General features: G+C 36.5%; 1 protein-coding gene across 1 annotated transcript in view; it reads right to left on the bottom strand.

The window, feature by feature from the left end:
- Positions 1 to 529: 529 nt before the first annotated feature.
- LOC134749420 (uncharacterized) overlaps positions 530 to 18222 on the bottom strand; it is a 36485-nt gene continuing 18792 nt past the window's right edge. Inside the window, exons 3-5 of the mRNA XM_063684344.1 lie at positions 11401 to 11622; positions 4616 to 4772; positions 530 to 687 (exon numbers count right to left, since the gene is read on the bottom strand). Of these exons, the coding sequence (XP_063540414.1) occupies positions 609 to 687; positions 4616 to 4772; positions 11401 to 11622 (458 nt within the window). The 3' untranslated portion in view covers positions 530 to 608. The remainder of the gene's footprint in view (positions 688 to 4615; positions 4773 to 11400; positions 11623 to 18222) is intronic.

Genomic DNA, 18222 nt, shown 5'->3' with positions numbered 1-18222 from the left:
CCTTTTTATTATATTCTGGTTCCATATCGTGCTAGGCACGAGGATTTACATGAAAAATTATGAAATAGGTACGTTTACAAGAACATGATTTGTTAGATAACGTTGCAACGACTTTTTACGGCTGGTTTGATAGTGTTCGACCCAAAATGATGCTATATCGTATTTTGACATTCGTTTTATTCCTAAACTTGTTGGCAAATTTTTCCGATCTTAACCCATTTTTGTTGGCATAAATGGGTCATAGACTTTCAGAAGTAGGTACGGGCGTCTTTACTGTGGACGTCTTTACGTTACATTTTATTAAGGCTTTAATTATACGCATGTAACATAAACATAATTTATTTAAAAAACTCGTACTCACAAGAAACAAAGACTTAAAAAATTGTGACGTTTTACATGTGCCTGAACTAGGATTCCCTGTGTATCAGGCGAGTTTGAGCATGCCTGTAGTTTCTGTAGAAAATTTGAGAAAAAAAGGCTTTATAGTCTTTGACCCAAATATATTTTCATGTCATAAAATCAGCAACACTTTTACTATAAATCTTACTTTATTGAGATTTCTTATTTTATAATAATAGGTAACTTTAGTCAAACTTAACAATAAAATTCTAAAATCGAGTAACTTCGGGTTCCCTGGGCTTAGCTTCGGGTTTCTTCTTGTCATCCTTGCGAAGTCTATAGAGTACTCTGAAAAAAAGAAAATTAATTTCAATACTTAAGTTACCCGCTATCGGTATGCATGTGGCTTTGGCTGAACATAAACAAGAAACTGTCATACCTAACCCTTACTTTTAATGGGGCAGTTTACAAAAAGGTATACTTTGTCGGGGACTAAACGATTACAGCTACCTTAATAAAAAGCTGTCATCAAACGTTACTTTAACTTTATCGAAGTAACAGTGTTGAATGATTCACGTATGGATGGTATAGAAAGGATCGCAATCTCTTATGGCAGAATTGTTGCAAAAGTGACCGCTTTCAGCTTTAAATAATAGTTCCTAATCTCTCCGGTGGCGCTAGTTAGGCTCTGGGACATGAGTATAACATGAACCATATAAGGCAACAAATAACCCGACCAAATTACGTAGGTTGTTTTTGGCAGTATTTCGGTGTATGGTGGCGCCGCCTAATTACTGTTTTTTGATGGACACTTTCCATACATAGAGATTTGACTCCTTTATATAGTCTCCATGGATTCACGGTTAGTTTCACTAGTCTTATCCCACCCGCTATCTTCAGTTACACGTGAACAAGATATGTAACTGCGTCGAAATATCGGGAGCTCGAAAACAATACAAATGGTAATCACGGTCCACATCCCGGTCAATATATGTTTATCAGAAGTGTTAAAATGTAACGTTTCGTACAGTCGCCATCAGATATATCGGAGCGGCCGAGGTGCTCAAAAATATCTGAACATGCACTGTAAGTCTGTAACGCCTTGACAATAAAGTCGTATTCAGATATTTTTGAGCGCCTTGGCACCTCCTTTATATCTGATGGCGACTGTACGTAAGTAGGTACGTACAATTCAATCCATGACTTATTTTTGAGGTCAGTTTATAAAAGTGGCGCGAGATTTATACAAAATATCTGGGAGACCGAGCTTTGCTCGGAAAACATATAAAAACGCGTTTAGAAGCGCGTTTTCCCAGAGATAAGACCTAGCTAAATCGATTTTTCGCCCCCGAAAATCCCCATATAGTAAATTTCATCTAAATCGTTAGAGCCGTTTCCGAGATCCCCGAAATATATATATAATTGCTCGTTTAAAGGTATAAGATTATTGGCACTGTGACAAGTTTGTTTGCTTACAGCCTCAGCCAAATCTACAGACTACCAATATGTTACAATTTAATCAAGACATCTCACAATAATTTGTAAAAGAGAATGTTATGATAAATGATAACCTACATAATTAAGTGCCGCTGCATTACATATTATGCATGCATTATTTATTGCGCACAGTTGATAATATTTGCAAAATGCCAGCAGAATTCTGTGTGCACGTGTACATGCAGACTGTATATAATTATCAATAAACTGTTTTAGCTTAGTAATGTTTGTACAAGCTACACTATAAAATAAAACACATATAATATATTAATGGTACATTACGATATTTACGATACAAGTGAAAAGCAGGAAATTCGCAACAAGTGGCGATAAATTAAAACACGACCGAAGGGAGTGTTTTGAATCGACATGAGTTGCGAATTACTTATTCACACATAAATCGTACGTTTTACAGTAAATATATGACAGATTAAATTTTCGACATAGTTACGTAATGTGCTTATTATCGTACTAGTGCGGTAAAGTAGCACCATATGTACTGTAAAATGTTTAACGTTTGCTGTAACATTTTTATTCAAATATTAAAAACCTGTTCAAGGTGCTTTAATAGTGCCAATGAAACTTTATTAATTTTATTAATAGTGCTTAAAAAAGTCGTCAATAATAACGGCGTATCTTATCTTATTTTAAGTTTTTAAGTAAACAGTTTCAGATAGACACTCTCAAAAACTACTTATATATTCGATACCCTACCATGTGGTAAATTTGGCAATTTTGGACACTTTCTATCTGTCCTTCAGTACGTGTATCTATATATGTCGTATAATAGGTACATTTTGTCCATGTGTTATTTAAACCTTAAGGGTACAAACTTCAAGAATAGCGGATGTAAATTATTTTTTTATAGAGTTACTACTCTATAAAATAATTTCTACATGGTAATGACTTGTAATATGTACATACATTTATATTTTGACATGCATGCTGTCAAAATTTGTATGCCGTAAGGCGCCACATAGTGAAACTGACTAATCTGTAACATCCTATGTTGGACAAGTAAATACATTTGTAATCTGTAATTTGTATAATTCTACAAACCCTAATGAACTTAAGCAAGCTACACAAAAAGCTATACCTTCACGCTCTATAAAAGTTCTAACAACACAAAAACACATTTGCAATAAATTCGCAACATTAAGTTTCATTGTAGGGCCAATAAACTATAGTAAAGGTCTTAAGGTACATACACAGTAATAGAAAATGACAGTTCAAGGCTTTCGTTACTAGAAATCGTAAGGGCGATCGACCGCAAGGCTACTTTTTGCTAGATGTCAAAATACCCCGTCAGTATTATTAGTACAGATTTATGCAATGGGAGGTGTGTCCGATTGGATTATCTGTTTAGTTAGACGCCTAAATAACCTAAGTTAGAAAGTTTAAAAGATTTAGATTTAGATTTATTTATTTCACGATAAAAATTACACTTTAAAATTTGCATCAATGTCAAAATTATGGTTATCTTCTTATCATGATCGTCAAACATTACATACTAACAAATATGAAATAAATTAAAATAATTTTCTCTCCCGATAAGGATCGTAATATAAACAAAAACGTCAAACATTGATGTCAATCTAAGAAATTTTGAGTGCAGTACAGCACTAGAGTGCAGTAGAGTGTAGTAAAGAGTGCAGTTATTATTATTTTAAATTCGTTGATTATACTCGTACCTAACTAACTACTGTGTATATTTTATGTGACTTACATTATTACATTTTCAAAATAAGTTGAAGTTGTAAGGATCAGCAATACGATGCCTTATTATTTATGGGCAAGTCTCAGTTACAGATTTAGCTTACACTATTTAAATTGATAAAATTGATTATTGTGATTTTTTAGGGGCACCTTTGCTATATTGTACTTAAGGCCGTTCCGTCGGTTTGCCGCTGTCTCTGTCACATTTCGCAAGAAAGAACGGGAAAGATCATGCGCGCCAAGTGTCAATTTTGATCGAATTTTGTCGATTTTTATTTATTTTAAAAACGTTCTTACAATATCGAAATTCGAAAGCTATGAAATGATTATTTAAGTTAAGATTGTTTTTTCTTATTTTTTTATTTATAGTATCACATAATAAATAACCGAGTAAAGTTGGATTAAAAGTTCGAGTTAGAGGTTACTTTGGGAATTAATTGTATCGAGCGAAGTGTCATAATTCGTGTATCAGAAGCTATGATATTAAAGATAATATAGTCAAGAACTACATATATTTTTTCCACGTCTACTAATATCAACGCCTCTTAGAAAAACAGGATCATATAAGGAGATTTTTCGCCGTCTGGCTTAGGGAACCGCCTTAATTTTTACTGTGCTACTTGCATGTTACATACATGTTCATGTACAGTGAGCAGTATACATAACATATCTGACAGTTAATCCATCCATCCATCCAACATCCTGCATAATAAATATGTCTGTTTAATTTATACTGGTTTTAACAAGTCTCTATGTATAGAATAATTGCGTATTGTATAAATCTGCATGAGTCTTGTGAGGAAGTTGACTTTATGTGTTACATGTCAGTCATTAACAACAAGTAATTTATTCAAAAATCTCGTCCTCTAAAAATGCTCTCAAAAAAGGTCGAGGAAAGCGGTAAACCGGTTGCTGTAATGCCGGGCCCTATAACGGAAAGCGGCGGGAAACGCCGTTGATTATCGCGATAATCCCAGTGTGGCCGTATGAAAAACGTCGTATTAACGCGTTTCCCGTTAGTGTGGCCTCAGCATCTTGTATTTTATTGTAGGTAAGTACTTACATTAATATAATTATAGCAGGAACCGCCAGCGCGGCGCTGATGAGGTAGAAGGCTCCCGAAAAGGACGTGAGCGTGCTGAGATACACCTTGCTGTACAGCGGCGAGTAGATCACCGGCACCAGTGCTTCGGATATACTGATTAGAGAGCTTGTTTTACCTGCGAACAAGATTGATTGAATGATTAATGTTCGCGTTCGTATAGTAACTTCATATGAAAAGGTTTACCAAATATCACACTAGATGGCGCTGAACCGGCCGCGTCGTACACATCGCTAACGAAATTCTTATCGGGTTTGTATATTTGTGAATGTGAATGTTTGTTTCATTCTTTATCCTGTAAAGGGCGCCCTTTTTAATGAGTTCGGAGTATAGGTACATACACCAAACCCAACCCAATGGAATTACGAAGACTGCTGGGGTTCATCGACCACGAATTTTACGTTTTGATGTGATGTCATTAAATTTTAATTCCAGAGAGACATCATATTATTGGATAGGAAATAGGAAGGCTTTTGATAAGTATTCTGTATAGGATATTCTTATTTTGCTCTTCCAATAGTTCCAATGCACGCAGCTTATGCTTGATGCTTGTACGTTTTGATAATAAGTACATATTAAATCTTAAATTATTTCATAATAACATGTCGAAATTTAAGTATATGGATATTCGTGTATCTTTCACTCTTCAAACAATTTGTTTCTTAGTAAAGAATAACTTAATTACTATTAAGTATATTATAGGTGTCCAAATTAACTGAGGCGGTTGTAGGTAGCTCGATACGGGAACGGTGCAATTAAACTAACATTATTAATACTAAAATATAAATATAAAACTAAAACTAACATAACTACAATTATAATAACTAAAGCTAAAAATTAAAAATACCTAGGTATCAAAATTTTGTGCCTATCACGCAGGCAGCGTTCCGGCGCTGGATTGCTATGGCCAATCTTTGCGTGAGAAAGCCGCCCGTGCGAGGGTCACCTGTGGCCTCCCTTAGGCGTTTGCTGAGCGCCTTGTGGAGCCCCCGTGAAATATTGCATATGCAGTATGCACACACTTTATACCTATAAATAAATATACCTATATTTCTTTACAATATGTGAGAAAAAAGAGGTATATGATATAAAGAAAATTCATTCCATGTTTTTTGTGTTTTGTTGGTGAAATGTTATAATTATAAAAGCAAACATTAAAATAAAACTAAATTCTTATGAAACTGTTGATGAAGAATAATTTGCACACTAAATAAATTTTACACTACTTCATAGAAAGATAACACTTTATAAGGACTTCCAAGTTTCTCTAACACATACCTATATTTTGAAAAGTGCCATTAATTTCATGTTTTACTTCAATTAAGTGTGTGCATATCCAACATTTTCGATTTCTCAAAAAAACGAAAACTAGTCTCATGTTTACAGTAACTCTGTAAACAGAACCGACGGACAACAACAACACCCATCTCTAATCTCCTATGCACATAGAGACGCCGTCATACCTCAGTGATAACAGCATCATGAGTGACGTATTTCATTTAATTAATATCAATAAACATGCGGTATTTATTCTACGTTGTAACTATCCGCAAGACATAATTTAAATTGGGTAACCGTGGGTTATTTTCCTAGGAAAATATTTGCTTTGACAGTCAGTATCAAGGTTAAATTGTATTATTATATATTAATATTAAAATAGGTATCATCTATACCTTCATTTAGACCAACGCAATGGGATTGGCAACTCTCAAAGGTTTGTTATAGATGGTGCCAGCAAAGGTTTTACCTGTTACTTACTTACTTCCGTTGGCGCTACAACCCTTTGTGGGTCTTGGCCTCCTCCACAATCTTCCTCCAGTTGTCGCGGTGCCTGGCGACCTTCTTCCAGTTGGTAAACTTTCCCATCTTCCTTAGATATTCCTCTACACAATCCATCCAACGCTTCTTAGGCCTGCGATGCGGTCTTTTTTGTTGCGGCGTCCACCTTGTCATTACTTTTGCTGCCCTCTTGTCTCTTGTGTGTTGTGTTTTGTTGCCTCTTGTCTTGTGTTGTTGTTGTTGTGTTGTTGTGATCCTTTCAAGGTGACCCGCCCATCTCAGCCGCTGCGACTTACAGAACCTGACGATGTTCTCGTGCTCTATGAGTAAATCTAACTCGTGGTTCCTGAAGTTTTACCTGTATCTAGTTTTGTTCTATGGGATTTGGCTTAGAGGGATTTATCCAGGACAAAATAAAAAAAAGAACTTGATACTATTCGTAGAATCGACAGGTAAAACTTCTGCTCATGCTGGCGCCATATATAAAATACCTACTTCGACCGGCGGCCAGTATCCCATATAGCCGTATGATTGCATTAAAAGTGTCTTAAATCCCGCGGTCAATATGCTTCATTTAAGCTCACTGTGCCATCGAGTATGGTTGATAGAATTATGATCCCTGATAACTGGCCAAAAGACGTATGTGTAAAACCTTGGAATCAGCCCTTTCGACAAAATTACGCAGACCAAAACAATACATAGCAATAACCGCTTTACAAGAATACAATTAATATACCAAAATGTTAGGGGACTACGTAGCCGAACCTCGCTCTTTTATAGAAATGCCCTCGCAAGTGCCTGTGACATTTTTGCGCTCACGGAAACATTTCTAACGAGCTCGATACAAGATGCTGAGCTCTTCCCACCAGGCTACACCGTGTTCCGTAAGGATAGGGCAGGTGACGCGGGGTGGGGAGGAGTACTTCTAGCAGCGAAAGATAAATACAAACCTCAGTTAGTAACGCAAATTGATGGCTGGTCATCAGACATGGAACTATTATTTGTTACACTTCATATTAAAAATAATAAAATACTTATATGTGTGGCATACATACCGCCAAATTATAATAGTAATCAATTTCTTGCAGTACTGACTTGTATCGAAAATGCAATTTGCACTTTTTCTGCTATAAAATCCATAATTATTGGTGACTTCAACCTCTCCTCCTGCACAAAAACTGTAGTTGACCAATTTAATTGTTTCACTGAATTTTGCAAACTTAGGCAATTAAACAAAATTTGTAACGAATATGGTGGCATTTTGGATTTAGTTTTAACTAGTCTCAGTGATGTGTGCGTGGGTAGTGATGTAGAGCCGTTGATACCTATAGATCCATATCATCCACCTTTAGGAGTGACTGTCACCCTGCCAAGAGGACAGGCAAGGCGGGCCCTACCTTTACCGCGTAGTGTTGAACATAGTGATGCTCCGACCGGATGGAATTTTTTTAAAGCTGATTTCCCTGTCTTGTATACAGAGCTAGAGTCTATTGACTGGTCTGATGTTCTTAATACAGACAACATTGATTCTGCAGTGGACGTTTTTTACAAAAAACTCTACGGCGTTTTCAATGTTACTGTGCCCAAACGTCTACCCAAAACTAAAGTATATACATATCCATCGTGGTACACTCCGGAAATGAAAAAATATATCGAACTAAAATACTATCACTTAAAGAAATTTAAATCATTAGGCCTACAATTTAACCTCGAAATGATTAAATATTACAGGTCTCAAGTAAAGGAGCTAATTAACAAATATTATAAAAAATATCTTCACGATATTGAATGTAATATAAGTAAAAACCCTCAAGAATTTTGGAAATACGTCAAAAGTAAACAACAGAATAGAAATCAAATATCTGAATACATATATAAAGGTAAAACAGTCGTTGATCAAGAAGCAGTCGATGCTTTTGCGTCCTTCTTCAGCTCAGTATTCCAACCTGAAGCTCCACAACTAGATCCCAAAAAGGCGGAACGGGAGGCTGGTAATAACAATGAATCTATAATTGCTATCCCAACGATCAGTATTTCAGAAATTAGAGCCGCTATTCGGAAACTCAAACCTAAGTCGTCAGCTGGGCCTGATGGTATACCCCCGTTTTTAGTCAAGGACTGTGTATATGTGTTAGAACACTCGCTACTTCACATATACAACCTATCGCTTAAGCTGGGCGTATACCCATCCCAATGGAAGGTCTCAAGAGTGACCCCAATTCCTAAGATAAGCAAGTCTTCTGATATCACAAACTTCAGGCCCATTGCTGTATTGTCCGTGTTTGGTAAAGTGTTTGAGACCATTCTAAACCACTGTTTACTCAATCAGATAAATCGTAAATTAGTAGATTGTCAACATGGATTTCGCGCTTCCCGATCAACTACCACCAACCACATCTGCTTCTTCGATAGCGTTTTACGCGAAATGGATACTGCACGACAAGTTGATGTTGTTTATTTTGACTTTAAGAAAGCCTTCGACTTAGTTGACAATGATACTCTCCTATGCAAACTATCAGCTTTAGGTTTCACCCCTCAACTTCTTATTTTCTTCTCTGACTACCTCAGGAACCGCAAACAATATGTCCAATTAAACTGTTACCAATCTGAAAGGTATTACACACGTTCCGGGGTTAGTCAAGGTAGCACTCTGGGGCCTACTCTTTTCTTAATAATGGTTAATGATCTACCAAGTAATATATCAGGTGTGGAATCACTATTCTATGCGGATGATCTTAAAATAATTCAACCGGTCGTAAATGCATCCGACTGTACGGTACTACAGCAAAAAATCAACGAGGTCGACAGCTGGAGTAAAACAAACCGCTTGTACCTAAATGAATCTAAGTGCAAAGTAATAAGTTTTAGCCGGTCTCTAGATCCTATCCTCCAGACATATACTCTTACAAACATTCCCCTTGACCGAGTAACAGAAATAAAAGATCTAGGGTTAACACTCGACACTAAGCTAAACATGCACTCTCACATTATAAATATCTGCAAAAGTGCCTACAAAATTTTAGGGTTCATTATAAGAACGACTTCAGAGTTTCGTGACCCAAAAATTGCAATAATTCTATATAATGCCTATGTCCGTAGCAAGCTTGAGTACAGTTCCATCGCATGGGACCCTCGGGAAGCAAAGTATAACATCATGGTCGAGCGCGTCCAACGTAAATTTACTAGACATCTTTACAAAAGGTATTATGGATACTACCCGTACTTATTTCCGTCATCCTTTGTACTGGGAATGGTAGGGTTGGAGTCTCTCGAGCTAAGGCGTAAGCAAACGCTTGCCTTACACTACTGTCTACTTCTAAGAAATCAAATTGACAACCCATCTGTTCTGGAGCGTATGCGTATTTTTACCCCAGACAACTACATAGCTGCAGTAGGGCGTAGCGCACGTAGAGCCAGAAACCTTTTCGCATATCCAAATGTCCGCACCTATCACGGTTCAAACGCACCCACGTACCGAGCAATAGAATTACTAAATAACTTCTTAGCTTCAATCCAAAACGCAGACATATTCGCAGACAAGTGGCCGTCCTTACAAAGTAGTGTCAGGATTTTTTTAAACTCTACCTATGTAACTTTGTAGTATGTATGTTTAATTTAAGTTCCTAGAGATACTCGTAGTTCGAAAAATGTATACATGTTTATGATACTGACTATGTATTAACAGTATAAGTGTCTTGGCGTAGGTCGCTGTAAACTTATACTTGTGTTTGTTTGAATAAAGAATAAAGAATAAAATTAAAAGTAAAACGTGTGTTTAAAGCAAATAATTTTATGGTTGGCTCGCTTTGCTTGTAAATTTATTTACATAATTAAACTTTACCTATATATTTTATACCTGATTTGTAAGCCAACGTGCAAAATATGCATGAACTATATTGAATACTTAGGTCATTTTGCTCTATGATCCTCAAGAGCAAATTCCGGTTACTGCGGATTTTTTTTGAATAAAAAGAATCTTTACAGTACCTATGGTGCTACTTTCTCGCACTAGTGCGTAAAGAGCACTTTTCGTGCATATGTCGAAAGTTTAAAGGGCCATATGTACTGTAAAACGTTGTACGATACACGTGCGAATAGGTAATTCGCAACTCGTGTCGATTTAAAACACTCCCTGCGGTCGTGTTTTAATTTATCGCCACTCGTTTCGAATTTCCTCTTTTCCGCACTTGTATCGTAAATAACTGTTTCTGCTTTGAAAATTAGTATAACAGATAATCGGCTTCTGTGATAATCACTAAGTAAGTAGACACTAGGACAAGGCAACGAACGTGTTGACAATGTGAACGTTTCGTACGTGCGGTTTGAAGAATGGAAGTGCGATGCTGTAAAGTTTGTTTTGTGATAAATTTCTATGTAATTTACGTGTTATTGCGTATTTCGCCAGTCTCGTGTCATTCACGATTTGTTAGTTTAATTTGAATCATTTCATGTTTTTATTACTTTGACATCCGTTCAGTAGGTTTTGCAAGTAAAAATTGCGGTAAAATCCTTCAAGTGTATAATATTATTTATTCACCATATAGAAAATAATGTATTAATTAGGTATGATCATTGACCAAATTCGTTTCGATTTAGAAAATTATCCATTAAAATAAAATCAAACACAAAGTGTTAATAAATTATTTTTGACCGTGTGTTTGTTAGATACAATTTCCGTCGTACCGAAACAGAATTCATTGTGCAAGAAAATTGTAAACAAAACAACTTTCGTCCTGTTTTTTTAATCATTTCCATATATTATTTTATTATTCACATTATAGTGATAAATTGCTCATTTGCTATATATTTTACTAGATTTTGTTATATAATTGTCAACATGTGCGATCAATTCATCATCCCTAATCGGCTAGAAGTAGCGCAGGACCTAGAAAAGAAGCGCTGTCTAGTGTCGGAGGCCAAGTCTCCATTAGGGTCACAGTAAGTACCTATATAAAAAAGTTCCTTACCAACTTCATCTGCTTGCACCAACTTCGTAGCTATACTTCTCAACGACGTGGCCCCCGCGGAACTGAACATGTCCAGCAAAGGCCCCAGAAAGTACACGGTTCGGTTGGGCGCCATCGCGTACACCAAGCTCGCAGCTATCCTGCTCAGGCACGCCACCACGCCGATGATGCTGTCCTCTATTTTCCAGCGCTTGCTGAATAGGTATATTGTCAGAAACGAACCTGCGGCAAAAAAGGTATTTGTAAAATTTTCTGAGTAGGTGCTTGTAGGTTTTAAATTTAATGTCAGAAACCAACAGGTCGCAAAGCGATGTGACTCAAATACATATTCATATAAACAGAAGGGTGTTCGCGTAATTTGATAACAGAACGAAAGAAACATTCGTGCTTTAAATGACAACACATCCTTTTTAAACTTCGCAAAGCTAAGAGTGGATCAAACCAACAAAGCTTACGCCCAAGGAAACCTTGCTTGTTTCTAACCGTGTAGATGATGGGTTTGGTTTGCTACCAAATTTCATTGCGCCCCAACAAACTGACGGTGACCCTCTGGGCGCCTTTTATGTTAAAAGTTGGATGATATTATTACCTAGATGTTTTTTTTTCATTTTGCACAGAAAAGAAAGAGGATAATAAGTACTAGTCATTGTTGAGCTGATCAATAGCCATTGACGATTGATCAATTGATGTTGATCGATAACTGATCAGTTAATGTATGCTCACATCGAGTAACGCGCCTATTTTCTTGTTTGTACACAATCGAAATTAGTGTTTGTAGTGACTAAGGTACTCAGGTGTAGTGGTAAGGTAGGTAGGTAAGTTTTTAAGAGTTAACATCAATGTAAGCATGAGTGTTTTGGACCTCGTTAGAGACTTGAGGCTTCTAGAGAAACGGTATCCTTACATAATTTATCCTTAGATACATAACAATGTATCTAAGGATAAATTACCATAGGTACCAAACCATAAACCTACCATAGGTACTATATTTTATATACCTAATTGATAAAGGAGTCCAAATTATAAGACTCAAGTACCTTGAGTCATGCTTGTAATCAAATTCAGTTATTTTCGAAGGAACTGTAGTCTTCAAATGTAACACTCGATATCTTACCAACACTAATATTAGGTTAAAAAGTTACATAATATAAATTGATAACATTAACAAGAAAGTACGAAACACATTGACAAATACCTACTAACATAATTCACGTGGACGGTGAATTTTCGCAATGCATGCATTAGCAATTTTCGATTACTCATGTCATGCATGCCAATACGGGGGGATTTTAATTAAAAATGGTTAGTTTATTCACCAATAATATACGATGTTTTTGTCCTTTTACATGATGTGTTAGATAGAGAAGATATGAGTAGATTTATGAGCTATTTAGGGTGTTTTTGTAGCTGTGGAATACTAGAAGATTTCAATTAGGAAAATTCACACGACGCTTTTAACTCAACAGGGGGCCTAGTCAAGATGACAACCGTACATCGACAAATGCCAAGCGAAAAGAAAAAACCGGACAAGAGCGAGTCGCACGGACTCACCTACCGAGGGTTCCGTGCTGTTTAGTATTTGTTGTTATAGCGGCAACAGAAATACATCATCTGTGAAAATTTCAACTCTCTAGCTATCACGGTTCATGATACAGCCTGGTGACAGACAGACAGACAGAGAAGTCTTAGTAGTAGGGTCCCGTTTTTACCCTTTGGGTACGGAACCCTAAAAAAGTGTTTTGGGATGACAGATGCTACGAAATGATGTTACGTGACTATACTATACTATTACTACCTATATACTATCCATACATTATTTAAGTTTCGATCGGCGTTTTCTATAGACAATTAGCTGGACCCTCTGGTTGCGGTATATTTCTTTGTGCTCTTAAAGCTTTTTTAATAGGGGTTTTGAATTATAATTGAGATTAATAATGATATAATTACTTACACAAATGTCAATAATTATCGATCGAATCCATCAGTTCAATGTAATGGGCGCTCAACAAAATAATATGATCGTCAATGTCAAAAATATTGTTTCTGGTTGAAGAATGAATGATTGACACATCATACCATCAAATTCATAACCTGTTATTGCAATCAGAATAAGCCTCCGTGTCAGTACTGAGGTGTGAAATCGGTTCGTCAAGGTCAAGAGCAAGAAATATTGACAAACATACACTACGATACTTACGATACCTTCAATGAATGATTATGAAATAAGAAAGTCAAATAATCATGCTTAATATAATACAAATTCTTATTGTTGTTATTTAATGTTTCAATCTAACTATATGTTTGCATGAACGTTAAGTAACAAAAGTTTCATAATTGGAGGTCTTAGAACGCGAATTCTTAACTTCTGCGGATCATAAATTCTACTTATTTTTAATGGCATTCGTGACATGGCGACTTTTGTGAAAACATGCGATGTCACCGAATTAAGAGAAAAGTGATGAGGCGACGTGGAAGTCGTAAAACAATGCCAAATTGTATCAATTATATGTCAATACTTTCCCCTATAAATACGCATGGGGTGTATACAAAACAAGAACAACAATTTTTAAGACCAACATTTTTTTCAGCGATTTGTGTTTTGATATTTTTGATTTTAAATGACAAGCAACGTCAATTACAATTATGACAGCGTGCATCGTCATAGACATAGTATATGCGTGCATAGAAGACAATAGGGGATATTACTGCAATGTTCAGTCACCAGAGTGCAGCACTAGCCTTTTTAGTAAACCATAGAGTAAACTTACACATACTGTTACAGGTTTTTGACAAGTTTTCTGAGATAATAAAATATGACATTGATGCATCAAGGCGGTTTGTTTACAGAAGACCTACCGGGAAACGCGAATCCGAAACTTTGCTATCTGCCTCTTTATCGCTCGTAATGCAAGAGTGACAGAGATGTTAGATAACGAAATTTCGGCTTTCTTGTTTCGCGACAAACCCTCAGATTGTGGTAGTGGCAACCCCTACGAAGAGTTTCGCGTAATATTCCCTATTATTTGGTTTGTATAAAAAAAGGGAGTAAATGTTTCATAATTTTTAAAAGCTGTTGAACAAAAGTTGTACTGTTTGTGGAGTACAATATATGTTTTAATTATTTACTCGTGTTAGGTTAGGGCCACTTGCACCCTTTACTAACCCGGGGTTAACCAGTTAACCCCGGGTTAGTGGGTCCAAGTGTCGCTTACCCGTTATGTGAGTGGCAATGGAAAATTAGTATGAACTTGGAAATTAGTGCGTGGTAACTATTACAACCAATATTATGATCATCAAAGATGCGTCAGCGACCTTTTTACATCACAAGTCACAATCCAATACTATGTTTGTTAGATTTTATATAAAAACCAAACACTACGGAATTCCGTGAACATCTATATACAGATCACAATTCACATGCTGCCGCCAATTCTAATCGTCCTGAAATGAAGGGTACACGGAAAGAACATGTCTAATAGTCACTTTTTTGGAAAATGAGATTTTAACTCAAAAAATGTAGAGCCCTTAATAAACTATTAGTTACAACTTCTGTTACCGCTGCAATTATAAATATAACTCTTTTTTGTCACACTTTAAAAACACCTATACACGAAAATAATATGGGTAATTACCTACATCGTTCCTTTCAAACCGCGATAACTCAAAATGTTGTCAAAGTGACTAGACATGTTCTTTCCGTGTACCAAAGATAGATAGATAGACTCCGTAATAGATTGATACAGTCTAAGGAAAAAACGTGCCTCGAAAATCAAGAAAATTTGATTCTCGATCAGAGGGCGCTAGTAGCTTTGGCCTACTGTCGTATAGATGGCGTTGACGGTTTCGTTTGTTATTTAACAATTTTAACGCATATCAGTGAAAGAACATGGGTCAAAATCATAAAAAAAAATGCAAATAAAAAAAATCATTTATCCATATTTAAATACATTTTATCGTATTTTTATAAATCTTCATTTTTAGTTTTAAAGTGTGTCGATAGATGGCAGTGAATTTACTGTGGTTACAAAATCTACTATGACAGTACCGCTCTATCTTATTATATCCTCTTTGCGTGTACCCTTCAAATGCTGTACCTCTAGTGTTCTCATTCGATAGCGTGACGTGATTTGCGTTAAGTCTCTTGTATGAGATTTTGAGTTTCTAAAACGTCCCGCTCGATGCGATGTTCAAAATCGCATAGAAAATGAGACTTAACGCAAACGTGTAGGATGTCACGTCACGTTATTGAATGAAATTTACACTGGGTTTTGAAATAAATACGCAATGTTTAACTTTCCATGAGCAAAGTAAACCTAACGATTTTATTGTCCTTTATCAGAGGAACTGCGGAGAGAAAATATTTTAATAAGTAATGAGAATGTTATCGTTACGCAAACATATAACGGATGTGTATATCCATACTAATATTATAAACGCGAAAGTGTGTCTGTCTGTCTATCTGTTACCTCTTCACGCGTAAACCGCTGAACCGATTTAGTTGAAATTTGGTATAGTTTGAGTCCCGGGGAAGGACAAAGGGTAGTTTTTATTCCATAAATCATCCTTTAGGGGGGTGAAAAGGGGGGTGGAAGTTTGTATGGGAAATCGATAAAAAGCAAATTGGATAAAAAATAAGCCACCCAAATTACTAATTACGCAGACGAAGTCGCGGGCAAAAGCTAGTATTTGATAATTACAAGTGTTTTTGATTTGACATCTACTTCCTCGGTTTGTCCCGGATTTTTTTCGCTTTTTTATGGCTGACCGCTTGGCAGTATCCCAAGAATTGGCAAAGGTACTTGTTTTTACGAAAGCGACTGCCATCTGACCTTCCGACTCAGAGGGGAAACTAGACCTTATTGGGATATTAGTCCGGTTTCCTCACGATGTTTTCCTTCACTGAAAAGCTACAGGTGAATGTCAAATGTTCTTAAGTATCGCAGGTACAATTAGTTCCGAAAAACTTAATTGGTACGAGCCGGGGGGTATGAAACATATTAACGTTGTATATTACACCGAAACACCGTAAAGGGATATAAATCGGAATTTTATTGTATTTGGATTAGATGACGATAAATGTAGTGCATATACCAATAAGCCAGGAACAGATTCGTCCCAAAGTCATTGATGGATGTGTTGCGTTCTAATGTTCTAAACGTGAGTAAATCCGTTATGACAAATGCCTAAATAATACTCTAGCTCAAGGCTCTAGCTTAACAAAAAAAAACAAGATAACCAATTGAAAGTCAAAACTTCACATACGTGTAGATTTTACAAGTATAAACACAAGAAGACATTTTACTTGTGAGACCAGGGGCCCGTTTATCAAAAGCTTGTAGCTTGTTATACAAGAGGAAGTCCCGTTCTAACAAAAGCTGTCAAATAGGGACTTCCACTTGTATTACAAGCTACAAGCTTTTGATAAACGGGCCCCAGATAATCATTTTTTATTGTTTAAGCTAATAACCCTATAACTACCATTAGAATTACTTGTGACTGACCGAAAAAAAGACATGAATCACTTAATTTGTCATTAGTTTTACGCAAGTAATTCAAATACAGTACGACATTCTCTGACGCCTATAATATGATTCATGAAAAAACATATGAGTAAAAATTTAATTACGAATTTACGTTGACTCATTTCAACAGCTTTATTTGTCAGCGAATTACTGGGGGCTTAGCAAAGAAGACAATCGTTGATAGAAAATGCCAGTCGACACTTAAGAGGATATGTGTTCGGCCGCTCCATACAAACGTAGTCTCCATTTTCCTCTCTGGATCTTCACCACCTTCGCCGAAAAGCGACTGGTAAATATCAAATGATATTTCGTACATAAGTTTCGAATAACTCATTGGTACGAGCCAGGGTTTGAACCCGCGACCTTCGGATTGCAAGTCGCACGCTCTTACCGCCGCTAGGCCACCAGAGCTTCCTTCTTCCCGATACCTAATTTTTACATTTTGTTTGACATTTGTCGTTGTACGATTCTCATCTTGGCTAGGCTCCCGCGTAAGCATAAATTTTAGGTCTGTGAGGCTCCCTTAGGCTATAAAGCTGACAATTGACACCTGGCGCTGACATTTACCTGTCGTTTTCCGGGTCGATATCGAACATAGACATAGTATAGTAGTTATAGACATGAAACCGAGCGACCAGGGGTAAGATAAAGACATATTCATGTATTGACAGGTTAATGTATGGCAGCATAATCCCTTTTCTCTTTCACTGTTATAAATTTCGGTATTTCGCCATCGTGTTCCTACCTATGCTGCCATAACCCGGCCATGAAAAAAAACCCGGTCGGTGATAAGGACAAAGCATGGCACTATTTTCTCTTTCCTCTTATAGGAATCGCAATAAGACTATCTTTCTCTATCAAAGAGTGTCAGGCCCTTGATATCGAACCATGGCACCTAGTAAACATTTACTTGTTGGACCAGCAAAGTATTGTCAATTGACGAAAGTTATTTACAACAAAGACGCCACCATTTCCGATTATTGCAGTAAGATCTCAGCACCGCGATTTCAGTTGTTTCTAAATAATTTGGTCAAGTTCAAGTCGACGCCGTGCACTAGTGGTTTCGTACCAAGTACCAACACAGCAGTCTACACTATTTTAATATTTATCATTACCAGAGATCTATCTGGGTTTATTATTAAATGAAATATTGTTATTTTTGTTGAGTCGTAAACTATTACCGTTTAAACAAAAAATAAAAAAACGTCATTTTAAATGACAAGTACCTACTGGAGTTCCGATTTATTAGATGCATTATGTGTAAAAAAATAAAGTAGGTATCTGGTCTGGTTTGGTCTAT

The sequence above is a fragment of the Cydia strobilella genome, chromosome 18, assembly GCF_947568885.1.
Source record: "Cydia strobilella chromosome 18, ilCydStro3.1, whole genome shotgun sequence".
NCBI classification, from domain to species: Eukaryota; Metazoa; Arthropoda; class Insecta; order Lepidoptera; family Tortricidae; genus Cydia; species Cydia strobilella.
This window is presented reverse-complemented; position numbering and strand designations above follow the sequence as displayed.